Source organism: Anguilla rostrata, chromosome 7 (assembly GCF_018555375.3).
Source record: "Anguilla rostrata isolate EN2019 chromosome 7, ASM1855537v3, whole genome shotgun sequence".
Taxonomy (NCBI): Eukaryota; Metazoa; Chordata; class Actinopteri; order Anguilliformes; family Anguillidae; genus Anguilla; species Anguilla rostrata.
Genome location: NC_057939.1, coordinates 9,635,955 through 9,648,956, shown reverse-complemented (window position 1 = coordinate 9,648,956; position 13,002 = coordinate 9,635,955). Strand labels below are relative to the sequence as shown.

The window sequence follows — 13,002 nt, the reverse complement described above, 5'->3', positions numbered from 1 at the left end:
TTTCCAAATATTTGATTGAATGAATAAAAAAATATAAACAACTTTATTTGCAAAATGCCAATTTCAAACTCCAAACGATCTTTCCTGCGGTTCTTTAGTTTCCACATGAATTGATAGTCCCTGAAAGCTAATTTGTTATTTTTCGTAAGCTAAAACTATAAGACATGTTTTCCCTTACAGTCGGCAACATAGGGTAGGCCTAGTTTTAGAAATAGTCTAGAGTCCAGAGCCAGTAAGATTTGCAGTCACTTCTCTTAAATGTCTTTAACATATTGGCAGTAGCAGCAGCTGAGCTGTAGATCAAATAAAGTGTGATTTATTGCAAACAAAACTGAAAGGTGACTTGCAGACCAAGCGACAATAAGTAAAGTATTTAAGCTTATACAAATAGAGACATGAAGATAAATCACGATACAGCACTCTGGCGATAAGAGAGCTATCTCTTTTCTTATTACAGGGCTTGCCTGTTATCTGACACGCTTGTGGTCAGTCTTGGAAAAAAGCATATTCTTTTTAAACTTAATTTTTTTTTTTCCTAAGAAAATGGTCAAACAACCATAAACAAAATAGGAATATGCCAATGTACATTGAATGATTGAAATCTGAACAAACAATGACCATGGACTAAGTGATACATTTACTGACAAGGAAACTGTGATTGGAGTTAAGGGAATTAAAGATCTGAAAAAGAGGGATGGAGATATTTGGACGCCCTCGGAAGGTCCTTCAGTGTGGAGCACTACAAGGAAGCTTCAGATTTTACTGACATCACAACTTCCTTCATCCTCACCAGGTAAGACACTTCTCCTGTGTCAAAATGAAGTAAAGTGGGAATATTTTAAACAATCTCTCAGAGGACTTGAAATGTCATTTGAAATGACAATTATTAATAGCTGCTGAATGAGGTGTGCTTTGTTAGGGTTGGAGTGAAAACCTATAAGACAGTATCCAGGAACAGGATTGGGCAGTCCTGCCCTATGCCCCACGCAATGACTCTGTGAAATGACACACTTTGCTCATTGTCTGTCTTTGCTCAGCTGCAGTGAACATCTTCCTCAACACAAGACTGGCATATGATGATGCAACCTTCAGCACAACAGTACGCGGTCAGTAGGCCACTGTACTCTGAGGATGATTTCGCTGAGGAATACCCAAAGATCACCAGGCACCACAAGACGCTACCGGACCATGTGAAGGCGTACTTCACGTAAGAGCTACAGCTATCTCAGGTCCTTTAAAAGATAAGGGAAATTTAATTGTTTGTCAATGTGTGGTTCGTGAGATGTTCTTCCTGCTTTGGCATCCACTTTGTATGACAAAATGGTGCAAAATGCAGTTTAGTAATCTGAGACCATTTTGGGAAATGAACAGTTTGCTCTTTGGATCAGATAATTTTTTTATCAAAGAGTAAAAGAGGTATTTTGGCTGTATTTTGTCTTGTCTTTGTCTAGTTGTGATTCTAAGCGAGCAAAGAATGCCGCTCTTTCCCTGTTTCCTGTTATTGGATGGATGAGAATCTATCGCATCAAAGAATGGCTTCTGAGTGACATGGTGTCCGGAGTCAGCACTGGACTGGTCTCCATTCTGCAAGGTAACCGTAACAACTGTCAAATGGACCCAACTGAGCAATACTAGGAATAAGTTCAATTTGAATATACTCTTTGAAACAATCTGTGGAATATTTATCCAGATTTTAAAATATATATATATTTTAATCCTTTTTTAAAAAACCTGACCTCCATCCTTTAAATTTTTACTAACATTAAAATATATTTATATAGTGATGAACCATTTATTAATCATAACACAGTATGGAGTGAAACAATATGATCTTTCAGAAATCTGTCCAACACTCCAATGTAATTTTTTCAAGTTACACAGGGTGACGGTGTAAGTAGTGCTTGCAGAGTTTGTCGTCTTTGAATTTACACATTGCACGCTGCTTTTCACACTTATCTCTGATAAAACCCAGAAAGCGTTCGTATTTTTGCTAAACAAATTTACAGCCCCATTGAACATTAGTGAAGAACAAGTAGAATGTTCGTGGGAACCTGAACTATAGTTTTGCAGTGTTCAAATTTTAGTGTTTTAAATGTTATTTTGGTCTGATTGATTACTCAGGTCTGGCATTCGCCCTGCTAGCCGAGCTTCCCGTTTCCTACGGGCTGTTCACGGCCTTCTTCCCGGCATTGGTCTACTGCTTCCTCGGCACCTCCAGACACCTCTCAGTGGGTGAGCACGCCAAAGATTAGAAATGTATAAATGTGTACATCACCTATTTATCATCACTTTGCAGTTACCGTGTAAATGTGTTAGTATGACTGAGGGGTTACCTTCATAAATGCTGTGGCGGAATGAGTGGAATGTGCGTGTGTTGAGTCTGTGAGACGTCAGTCTACCGTGCTTTGTTTGGCAAGCCTCTCTCCTCTGTGAAAACAGGCTGCAGAGTCTGATGGCTTTGGAGCGTGTTTTGTCCGTGTTTTGTAACGCAGGCCTTCCTTTGTAGGTGCTTTCCCCGTTCTGAGTCTGATGGTGGGTGCAGTAGTGACTCGACTGGTACCGAACGATGGGCCCCCGGCCAACATCACAGGCTTCGAGGGGCTGACCATGGATCAGCAGAGGGTTGTGGTGGCCTCGTCGGTCACGTTCCTCATGGGAATATTTCAGGTAGGTCACACCTGGAGGGACAGCAGACCATATTGCGTTCTGAATTATGACTGACTCAGGAGTACAAAATAAAGTCTATGGCAGTATTCCCTTATCTGTCAATCTATGCCTGGGTCTCCTAGCTTGGTGCAACATGGGCAATGTTCCTCTTTCAATTGCTTGGTTGAGTGTAATATGAATCTCATAAAAAACATGTTTTCAACGTACAGAAATGCCAAGTTACTCAAAAGTATTGATATCAAAATGACGCCAAGTTATGGTACTACAAACAATATAGGCTATCTTGCCTCACCGAAATGACATAAGATGTATTTCAACGCAATGCTACCCAATATTTCCTCAACGTTAGTGTAAAAGAGGAAATTATCTGCCTGAGGACGAGGCGAGATTTAATCATTCAACCGGAGTTTTAGCAGTCTGTGACTTTGTTAGTGCAGCACCATGACATAGCTATGCAATGCGTGAAATATCATTAGTAAACCTGTCCGTGGTTTTAAAGAAGAACACAGGCGAGTTAGCACAGAAGAGCTCCCGTTGAATCCATATGGCTTTGCAATATTGTAGCCGGTTAACAATTGAACGTGCAGACGGTACGTCATAATACAGTTCGGGGAACGGCTGGTAGATATGGTGCAACAGCAATAATTGAGAAGTAGTAGACAATTATTTGTGAGGGTAAAAGCAGGTTAAAGAAACGTGTCCCTAGGTGGGCTTGAACCTAAGACCCCGTGTTCCCGAGACTGTAACCTTACCCACTAGGCCACAAGCAGGTTAGCTATTTAAACTGGAAATGTTTCAGAGTAAGAAGGTATGGGTATTTTGCCTGTGTATGCGAGTTTTTGATTGGGTGGTGAACTGGTGTAACTTTTTAATAAAAGGAATACATTTGCCGTCATGAAATGCATATGGGTGGCTGTGAGTGAGTTTTGGTAAAGAAAATATAAAAGCGTAAGAAAACGTTAGTGTAAAAGAGGGAATTATCTGCCTGAGGGCGAGGCGGTATTCAATCCTTCAACCGGAGGTTTAGCAGTCTGTGACTTTGTTAGTGCATCACCATGACATAGCTATGCAATGCGTGAAATATCATTAGCAAACCTGTCCGTGGTTTTAAAGAACACAGGCCAGTAAGCACAGAAGAGCTCCCGTTGAATCCATATGCCTTTGCAATATTGTAGCCGGTTAATAACTGAACGTGCAGACGGTACGTCATAATTCAGTGTATACGTTCGGTGAACGGCGGGTATATATGGTGCAAAAGCAATAATTAAGAAGTAGTAGACAATTATTAGTGAGGGTAAAAGCAGGTTAAAGAAACGCGTTCCTAGCTGGGCTTGAACCTCGGACCCTGTGTTCCCAAGACTGTAACCTTACCCACTAGGCCACAGGCAGACTAACTGGTTGTACTGGAAATGTTTCAGAATACAAAGGTATGGGTATTTTGCGTGTGTATGCGAGTTTTTCATTGGGTCGTGTAGGTGAAGATTTGGCGGGTGTCGGTAAAATGTCCAATGGGGAAGTGGGATAGGCAGCAGGAAAAGTAAGAATGAGAAGAAGAAGAAGAAGAAGAAGAAAGAGAAGAAGAAGAAGGAGAAAACGCAAAATCCCCTTAGTTTGGGGCTTTATTGTGTGGACATGTGAAGTTGTTTATGAAATCTGTCTGTTGAAATGGGGTCAGAATGTACAGAATTTAATGTTTTTAAGGGCTGAGTGTCTGTGGCTGTTGTGGTTATTTCTGTGGGGAACCTTGAAAAGTGCCAAACTCTCGGTGCTGTATAGGTATGGGGCATGCCCCCGCCAAGGCGTAACTTGGCGGGATGGCATACCTGCCGTCCCAATAATGTTCCGCGGCCCATCTCTCAGCTGAGTGTCACATAAATAATGTTCCCCTGTCCGTGTTTCAGCTGAATGTAACATGAACAATGTTTCCCTGTCTGTCTCTCTGCTGAGTGTAACATGAATAATGTTCCCGTTTGCCTCTCTGCTGAGTGTAACATGAATAATGTTCCCGTTTGCCTCTCAGCTGCGTGTAACATAAATAATGTTCCCCTGTCTGTCTCAGCTGGCCATGGGGGTGTTCCAGGTGGGATTCGTTGTGATGTATCTGTCGGACACGCTGATTTCGGGGTTCACCACAGCAGCTGCAATCCACATCCTGGTGTCACAGCTGAAGTTTGTGCTGGCGCTCACAGTTCAATGCAAGAATGGACCTTTCTCCATCATCTGTGTGAGTTTAGTTTCAGAACACCAGCACCAGTTTTATGCTACTGCAGCATGATAATTGTTAGCCTTTCACTATATGCAAACAAACAAGCCGAAACCTTTCATTTGAATCAAATGTGACTGGGATATGTCATGTGAGAAATTCCTATTCTTTTTCTCCTTCCTGCCATGTGTTATGCTTGCCAGTTTATGTTTCTGATCTCTATGTCATGATTGTAATCTATAGACCCTGGAGCAAATATTTAGTCAAATCACGGACACCAATGTTGCGGACCTGGTGATGTCCATCATCATCATTTTGGTGGTGTTCGCTGTAAAGGAAGTCAACGACAGGTTCAAGGCCAAACTCCCTGCGCCCATCCCCATAGAGGTCATCGTGGTGAGTATTCAGTTTCTGCCGAATGTGTCTGTGAGCCACACAAAGGACTCTGTGATTTAGTGTCTCATTTTACTGTTGATTTTTTATAACTGATTGTTGCTGTCAGTAATTATTGATGCATTTCAACAGTTGGATCTGTTATTTATCATTAGATTATCTATTATATTTGATATCATTATTGGTGACTGCAATAGGTTAGCTAGAGCTGTCACAAGAAGTCAATACCAGACTGAAAACCTTTACACTTTGTCTTCATATTTTAAATAACTGGCAATATTTATGTACTCTTTTTCAGACCATTATTGTCTGCGGAGTTTCCTATGGATTCAATTTCAAAGAGAAGTTTGGAGTTGACATTATAGGCAAAATGCAGCCTGGGTAAGCACCTGGTGCATATGTGCTTGCACAAGCAATGTTGATATGATGTGAGCAGTGCATTTGTGACTTGTTAAGTGAATTGTTTTGCAGTTACGAGACACCAATTGCCCCCAACATTGAGGTGCTACAACAGAGTGCAGTGGAGGCCTTTCCTATGGCTATCATAGGCTTTTCTGTGGCTTTCTCTGTAGCAAAGGTCTACTCGATAAAACATGACTACATCCTCGACGGAAACCAGGTGAGTTACAAACAAATATGACCCCAAGTTTGGTGAATGATAGGAGAGAAACCAAGGTACTTGGAATGTTGAATGACTCAGTGGTTATGTATTTAGAAAGCCTCAAACTGGCTATTAATGCAGTCAGACACTGACAAATTTTATTTAATAATTTTTTTATAAAGGAGAATTTCTAAATGCCATTTTCTCATGTGGCAGGAAAAAAGAACAGTACAGTATATCAAAAATCTATCAAAAGAATTGTATCACTATAAAGTTCAGGGTCCACTATGTTGCTATCTGATCTGAAACGTAGCCAGATAAATAAGTCGTAAAACTACAAAAGTAGTAAATGATGCCAATTGTACTTTCTTTCCATAACGTCATAAAGCGGGGGATTAACCCGAACCCACAATAAAGGAAACTCATTAAAAGGGTTGCATTCTTTTATCGCCTTCTCGTATCGTTATCGAAAATCGTAATGTCACTGGCCTGGTTTTTCTCCCCTCTCCAGGAGCTCATCGCTTTCGGAGCGAGCAACATCTTTGGAGCGTCCTTCAGGTCGTTTGCGGCGAGCACCGCTCTCTCCAGGACCGCTGTGCAGGAAAGCACAGGAGGCAAAACCCAGGTGACTCTCCCCTGGCTGGGCACGTGTGCCTCAGACACTGCCTGTGTTGTGTATCTCAGCCAATTCTCATCTAATTTTACCTTGCTCACCTTTTACCTAGTGCAGCGTCTTTGAATTCATGAGCCCTCTACCCCACCGACGATGCTTTCTGTCGCACACCCCTTGCCTGAGTTATCGCCTATATGTCTGTCCAGCTGCACACAGTAACTAGGGGAGGGACTCCTGTACAGCCCTGTCACTCAAATTGTGGGTCCTCCAGCGCTGAGAACTGCTGTCGTTCCACCTTCCCTTCACCTGGGAGTCTGGTGTGAAGTCAATCTGGCCAATCAGCAGTACTAATTGTTCAGTTAATTACCTGGGAGAAAAGAAAACCAGGGCTGTATTTTAATCTGAGAGCCAGATTTGAGTATCCATGCTGCACAGTATTTAACCTTGAATGTTATGAATGTCAATGGAAGGTGTATAATATGCAACCTTATTTTTCTAAATACTGTATATCTCATGACCTACGTACCTCAGCCCCTCTCACAACACATTAGTGGGTCCCAAGCCACAGTCTGAAAACCTCTGATCTAATAGATGTAACAGACCCCCTCTTATGTGTATAACTTGCATACAGGTATAGGGCATGCCGCCCCGCCAAGGTGTAACTTGGCGGGGTGGCATAACTGCCATCCAAATTAGCATGCCCCATTTGGCAGGCTTCATTTGTCAGTTGATCTGAAACTAAGTCATTGCCTCTTTCACATGGGAACTGCTCCTCTCCGTCTGTCATGGGATTTAGACACACATTTTATTTTATTTGCGTTAGTGATGGGGAAAGAAAAATCAAGTCTGGCCTGATAGTTGATTCCTTCACCCTACAAAAGCCAAAAAACCTATCAAAGAAATGAAGACTGCGAATCATTGACTTATTTTACAATTCCAGATTGCTGGTTTTATCTCAGCGATGATGGCAATGATCGTTACCATGTGGATTGGTTTTTTACTAGAACCATTGCCCAAGGTAAGATGAAATTCCCCCTGTCGTGTTAAATCCTCATCAAAATTTTCTGTTGCAAAATTTAAAAAAAAAGTTTTTGGCTTGCAGTTCATGTGGCTGACCTCTGTTCTCTGTGTTCTCAGTCATTGCTGGGGGCGCTGGTAATTGTAAATCTGAAGGGGATGCTGATGCAGTTTCGAGAGATCCCTTACCTGTGGAGAAGAGACCGGCCAGACTGTGTGGGTGTTCTATTATTTATTTTAGAAATATGAACTTAAGGAAATGCATTGCATCCAAAATTCTTTTGAAATGCCAATGAAACAAAAGAACAGGCCTGACTCGGGTGATCTTCTCAGATGTTACTGTGGCAAGACTGCAGACCACTGGGGCTGGTTGCAATCCTGAGAAAACTTTTCATGCGATTCGCTGAGTCTGATTTTGGGGACACCTACAATATTGGCCATAACGGTAACAAGCAATGTTTGCCCCTACGGTGTGCCCTTTTTCCTTTCACCCAGGTGGTGTGGATTGCAACCTGTATTGCTGCCATCCTGTTGGGTCTGGACCTGGGTCTGGCCGCGGGGGTGGGGGTTGAGCTGCTCACTGTGGTTTTCAGGACACAGTTGTGAGTATGAATTTGTACTGGTGAACTGCAGGGACATAGACCGTGGTTACATGGCTCTGCCCACAGCTGGGCAACTCACCCATTTCCCATGAAGTATAAGTGGCTCATAATCCTGTTAAGCTTTGAGTCAAACCTTTACAATCTAAAAATGACAAACTCCATTTTGAATTGAGAAAAATAGATCTTCCGCAGTTCTTTGTTGACTGTACCTGGGAATGCTTACAGTGACATCATCTGTGCTCTAATTATTTTGTAGCACTCGCTGTTGTGTCCTGGCCAACATAAGGGGAACGGATATCTATAAAGATCGCAAGGATTACCTTCATGTAAGTCTTTCCAAGAAACTCCTCAGCTGGATGCACCATTTCTCGGTCAGACTGAAAAACAATAACCAAAATATCTCACAAAACAGCAGAGGACAGAGCAGTGAATTCAAATTCATCAGCTGGACTCTAATATTCATGTTAACATTAGTTATACTTTGTCAAGTGTTACCTGACTAAACTGTTCCCTCTACAAGCTCTTCTCTGTATTTCAGATTTATGAACCAGAAGGCACGAAGATCTTCAGAATACCTGCACCAATCTTCTTTGCCAACATTGAGTTCTTCAAGGGAAAACTGATTGAATCTGTATGTATATAGCAAGAGCTGTGCATGGCAATACACTTTACATCAAATTAAAATTTAGCATTTCGATTTTATTGAGCACAGAGAGCACGCACATGCTTCCTAAGTTTCCAAGGGGTATCATAAAAGAAGAGGTGCAAATACACAATTTTATATTACCATTTACACTCATACAATCTTATAACTGCACTATTGTGACACCCTCATAATTTTTAGCTTCCTTGTGTGCCGGTTAATCTTTGTGGAATTTTTTATCAGGACTCTGAACTGAGAAAAACTGCATGGTGATCCATAGCTGTACTGTATCTGACCCAGTTTGCCTGAACTTTTGTCAGTTTGTTGCAATACTGTTAAGCAGAGTTTAACACTCAAAGTTGTTTAACCCTTTATGGTTTTTAAGACACTCAAATCTAGGAATTCAGAAATTTTTGTAGATTTTTACTCTTACACCTGGTTTACACTTGTGTCCATATAGGTAAATTGAAAGGTTTTGGGACAGTGACACGATTTTTGTTGTTTTGGCTTTGTACTCTGTTCCGCCATTTTAGGGGAGCAAAAGTAAGTGGAAAATTGGCTGCTTAGCTGTTTCTTGTCCAGCTGTGTGCCTTTTGCATTATTAGTTCATGCACAAGAAAGCTAACAAAAGGTTGGCGCTGTTTCAGGTCGGATTTAACCCCCTGCGAGTTTTGAGGAAGAGGAACAAGGCCCTGCGGAAGATCAAGAAGCTCCTGAAGAGCGGGGAGCTGCAGATAACAGAGGTGAGTCTCATTCTGGGCTTTTCACCACCCCAACTGTGACCTCCATTAAAAAAAAATTTTTTTACCCATAATTATTCCACTCCAGTCCTCGTCACCACACCTCTGTGCTTCCTCCTGCTGCAGAAAGGACTGCTGCACACGGGCTCGGCTCCTATCAAGGAGTCCGAGGATGAGAGCAACATGGAGGACCTGGATCAGCCCACGGACTTCCAGAACCTTCCCGTCCAGATCAACTGGAATGCAGAACTTCCCGCCAACATCTGCGTCCCCAAGGTCGACGTCCACAGCGTGATCCTGGACTTTGCGGCTGTCTCCTTCCTCGACATCTCGGCGCTGAAGGGCCTCAAAGCGGTAATGAACAATTCTGCCTGAGAACATAATCGTATATTCTCCATTGGTTCAGAAAAGTATGAATCCTATGGTGGATTTGTTAACTGCTTACCCTGAATATTGTCTGTGGCGATAGTGACTTTACACTCATGCAAGAGTTCCATTAGCTTCTGTTGCTGCTGGTCCCTCACCATACCACCACTAGTTAAAACTCGCTGAGATTAATACAGCATTGTTACCTCACTTATTAATGTTCTGTTGTAAAATATACACTAAACCCTCTGTTTTTGTAGATATTGAAAGAGTTCGTCCGAGTGGATGTGGAGGTCTACATTGTGGCATGTGATGGTAAGTTGGCCAGAGCTGCCAAATGTGTCTGAGATAGGGGCTGCACCGAGGAAGGCCGATGTATGTTTTGTTTTCAATCTTTCTTATAAATCTTAATTGATTTATAGTGTACATTCTGGAGAAGCTTCACAGCTGCATGTTCTTTGACGCGGAGATCAAGACGTCCATCTTCTTCCTGACTCTCCATGACGCCATGCTGCATATTCTAGAGAAACACCCAGACCAATCAGAGGGAAAGGACACATACAAGGTACCACCAACACCTTCTTTCACAGGCAAATTTTCACTGCTCTAATTGCCACCTTTTTTTATTGGTCTTCATCTGAATGCTGTTCGCTTCTTGTGAAAATGTGTATTTTTACTCAGTATAAAAACCAAAATCATTCGGGGTAAGGACGAAAACATAACCTGTACCAACCTACGTTAATCCAGCAGGACACAGATAGCTTTATCCAACCAGCGGTAGTGTGCATTTAAACCAGGGTTCCTCAGTGCAACGGACACCAACAGGCTACTAGTTATAGCAGTTGAGGTATGGCTTCCCTCCAATTAGTGCTAGCTTGTGCAGCCTGTGGCATGGTGACCGTGGCACTGGGGAAGTCCACAGACCATAGTTCACAAGCAAGCTGCAGTGTGTTTGTGGTGACTTGACAGGTCCAACTACTATTTCACAGATTTTTTAGAAAAACAGGAGGCAAAAAAAAAAAAAAAAGACAAACTACATTCCATGGAAAAATGTAAGGACATAACACCGCACCTAAACTAGTGCTCAAGGTGGGCCAAAGCAACTGCCAATGATCTCTAAAAAGAAAAAAAAAAGAAAAAAGAAATATATATTGAATTGCTTATTTAGACTGTTTTCAATTGTATATCCATAACAAATTCAGATTCCATTTAGCGAGACTAAGTAATGACAAATTTTAGGTCCACTCTGGTCACACCATGGTGTCTTTCAGGATTTGAAGATGAATCCCTACCACAGTAACAGTGCAACCTGCTTGAGGAGCAGGGACAAGACGGTAAGTGCCGGTGCCAAAAAATCCCAAATTAATCCAGGGGTTGGTAACAAGACCAGTGACTAAGCAGATTTTTTTTTCTACACAGGCTCAATTATTTGTATAAGGCAATGTGGATTCACGTATAGATTAGTCCACTTTTTCCACATTGGTGTTTAATCACTTTTTTCATTGAATAAGTGAAATAATTTTTTTACTCAGGTTCCCTTTGTCTAATATTACATATTGTCTAAAGAGACTTTTTTCTTGATTTTGCTCTGTACTCCACCATTATAGATTTGTGGTTAAATTACAGATTCTCAGCTTTTATTTAAGGGTATTTTTATACTTTGGTTTCACCATGTAGAAAGTACACCACTTTTTATACACCGTCCCCCCCACCCCCATTTCAGGGCACCATAATATTTGGGACATATTAATGTTATTAATGAAGTAGTATGTTAAGTGTCCAATGCATGCAAGACTGCATGAAGTCTGTGACCTGACATCACAGTGCTGAGCATATTCTCGTGCCTGCCAGTCGTTGCAGCACTCAGTCGCTCTGGGGGTGTCTTAAGTTCTCAGCAACAAACAACGCAGATCAGGCAGAGAAAAGCCAAGAATCAGACCAGATACTGAAACCTCTCTTATACCTGCGCCGAGCAAACAATTGAACACACCTGACTAATCAGAAACACCTATAAAGCCATTTGTCACAAATATTATGGTGCCATGAAAGGAGGGCTATGTATAAAAAGTTCTGTAATTTCCACCTGTTAAAACCAAAATATAAAAATACCATTTCATGAACTCTGGGAATCTGCATTTTAAACATATATGATTTTTCTGATTACAGCTAAAACTGTAGAGTAGAGCCGAATAAAAAAAAAAATGTTTTGCCCCAAATGTTATGGAACTCACAGTTAATTATTTGGAATCACCTGACAAGCTTAAAGCAAAATTAAGGTATTTCATGTATTGTCCGGTCAGGTGGCAGAGTGCAGATTCTAGAGAGGACGGCCTCTGATTGGACAGCACCAAAATTCCTGTGGCTGTGGTTGCTATGCAGCGAAAGGGCTTGGAACAGGATGGGGATCCAGGCAGCACTACCACTTATTTTTTTGGAACAGCAAACTCACACGGAGACGGCACCTAATCCACACAACAGTAATCACATCTGCAACACTTAAGGACAAAACGAAAAAATTTACTTTCAACACATTGTTTTTCCTGTTTCATTGATTTTCCTTGTTTTCATTTCCATTTTGAGACTCAAAATGTTTATATTTGGTTTTTTTAATGTCAAAAGAAAGCCTTTTGCACAATGTTACTTCATAAATGTTGCTTTTAATTTTGTAATGTTTTTCATGTTTCAAAATAAATTTTTGTACATTTTAAAAATCTAAATTTTTCAATCATTTACCACACCAAGTTTGATTGCAGACACAGTAGGTCTTCATGATCAGGTTTAGAAAAGTGACATTCATGGTAAATAAGGGGAACAAAAATTGTTTGTCCATCTTCTGAAATCCCAACCACCAAAAAAAAAATCCTGGTGTCAAGAGATGCATTGACTACCACCTGAGTAGAAGATATAAATGGAAATCTCAAGCCAGACTTACACAATCAAACTCATCAAGTTATATGATGCCAAGACTGGCCAAAGATGGCTGATGGTAATAACTCATCTGAGAAAGGTGCCAGATAAATTGGATGGTATCCCTGTTTCAGTAACCCAAGTTTGTAAAAAGATAAAAGTGCCTCAGCGTGTAGATGAATCATTGACAAGTCTTCACCCTCACGCTACATTACATTAGATATCTTTCTCCATTTTATGTTTTAATTAT

General features: G+C 41.3%; 1 protein-coding gene across 1 annotated transcript; it reads left to right on the top strand.

Moving 5' to 3' along the window:
* The first annotated feature begins 1,035 nt into the window (after positions 1 to 1,035).
* LOC135258950 (chloride anion exchanger-like) lies at positions 1,036 to 12,562 on the top strand. The gene is made up of 20 exons (XM_064342681.1): positions 1,036 to 1,207; positions 1,452 to 1,591; positions 2,122 to 2,232; positions 2,507 to 2,667; positions 4,727 to 4,891; positions 5,114 to 5,266; positions 5,562 to 5,644; positions 5,735 to 5,882; positions 6,376 to 6,489; positions 7,418 to 7,495; positions 7,615 to 7,710; positions 7,990 to 8,096; positions 8,353 to 8,422; positions 8,635 to 8,727; positions 9,387 to 9,482; positions 9,606 to 9,833; positions 10,106 to 10,160; positions 10,268 to 10,410; positions 11,117 to 11,179; positions 12,146 to 12,562. The coding sequence occupies exons 1-20, from the start codon at positions 1,074 to 1,076 to the stop codon at positions 12,164 to 12,166; spliced, it is 2,259 nt and encodes a 752-aa protein (XP_064198751.1). The 5' UTR covers positions 1,036 to 1,073; the 3' UTR covers positions 12,167 to 12,562.
* The last annotated feature ends 440 nt before the right edge of the window (positions 12,563 to 13,002 follow it).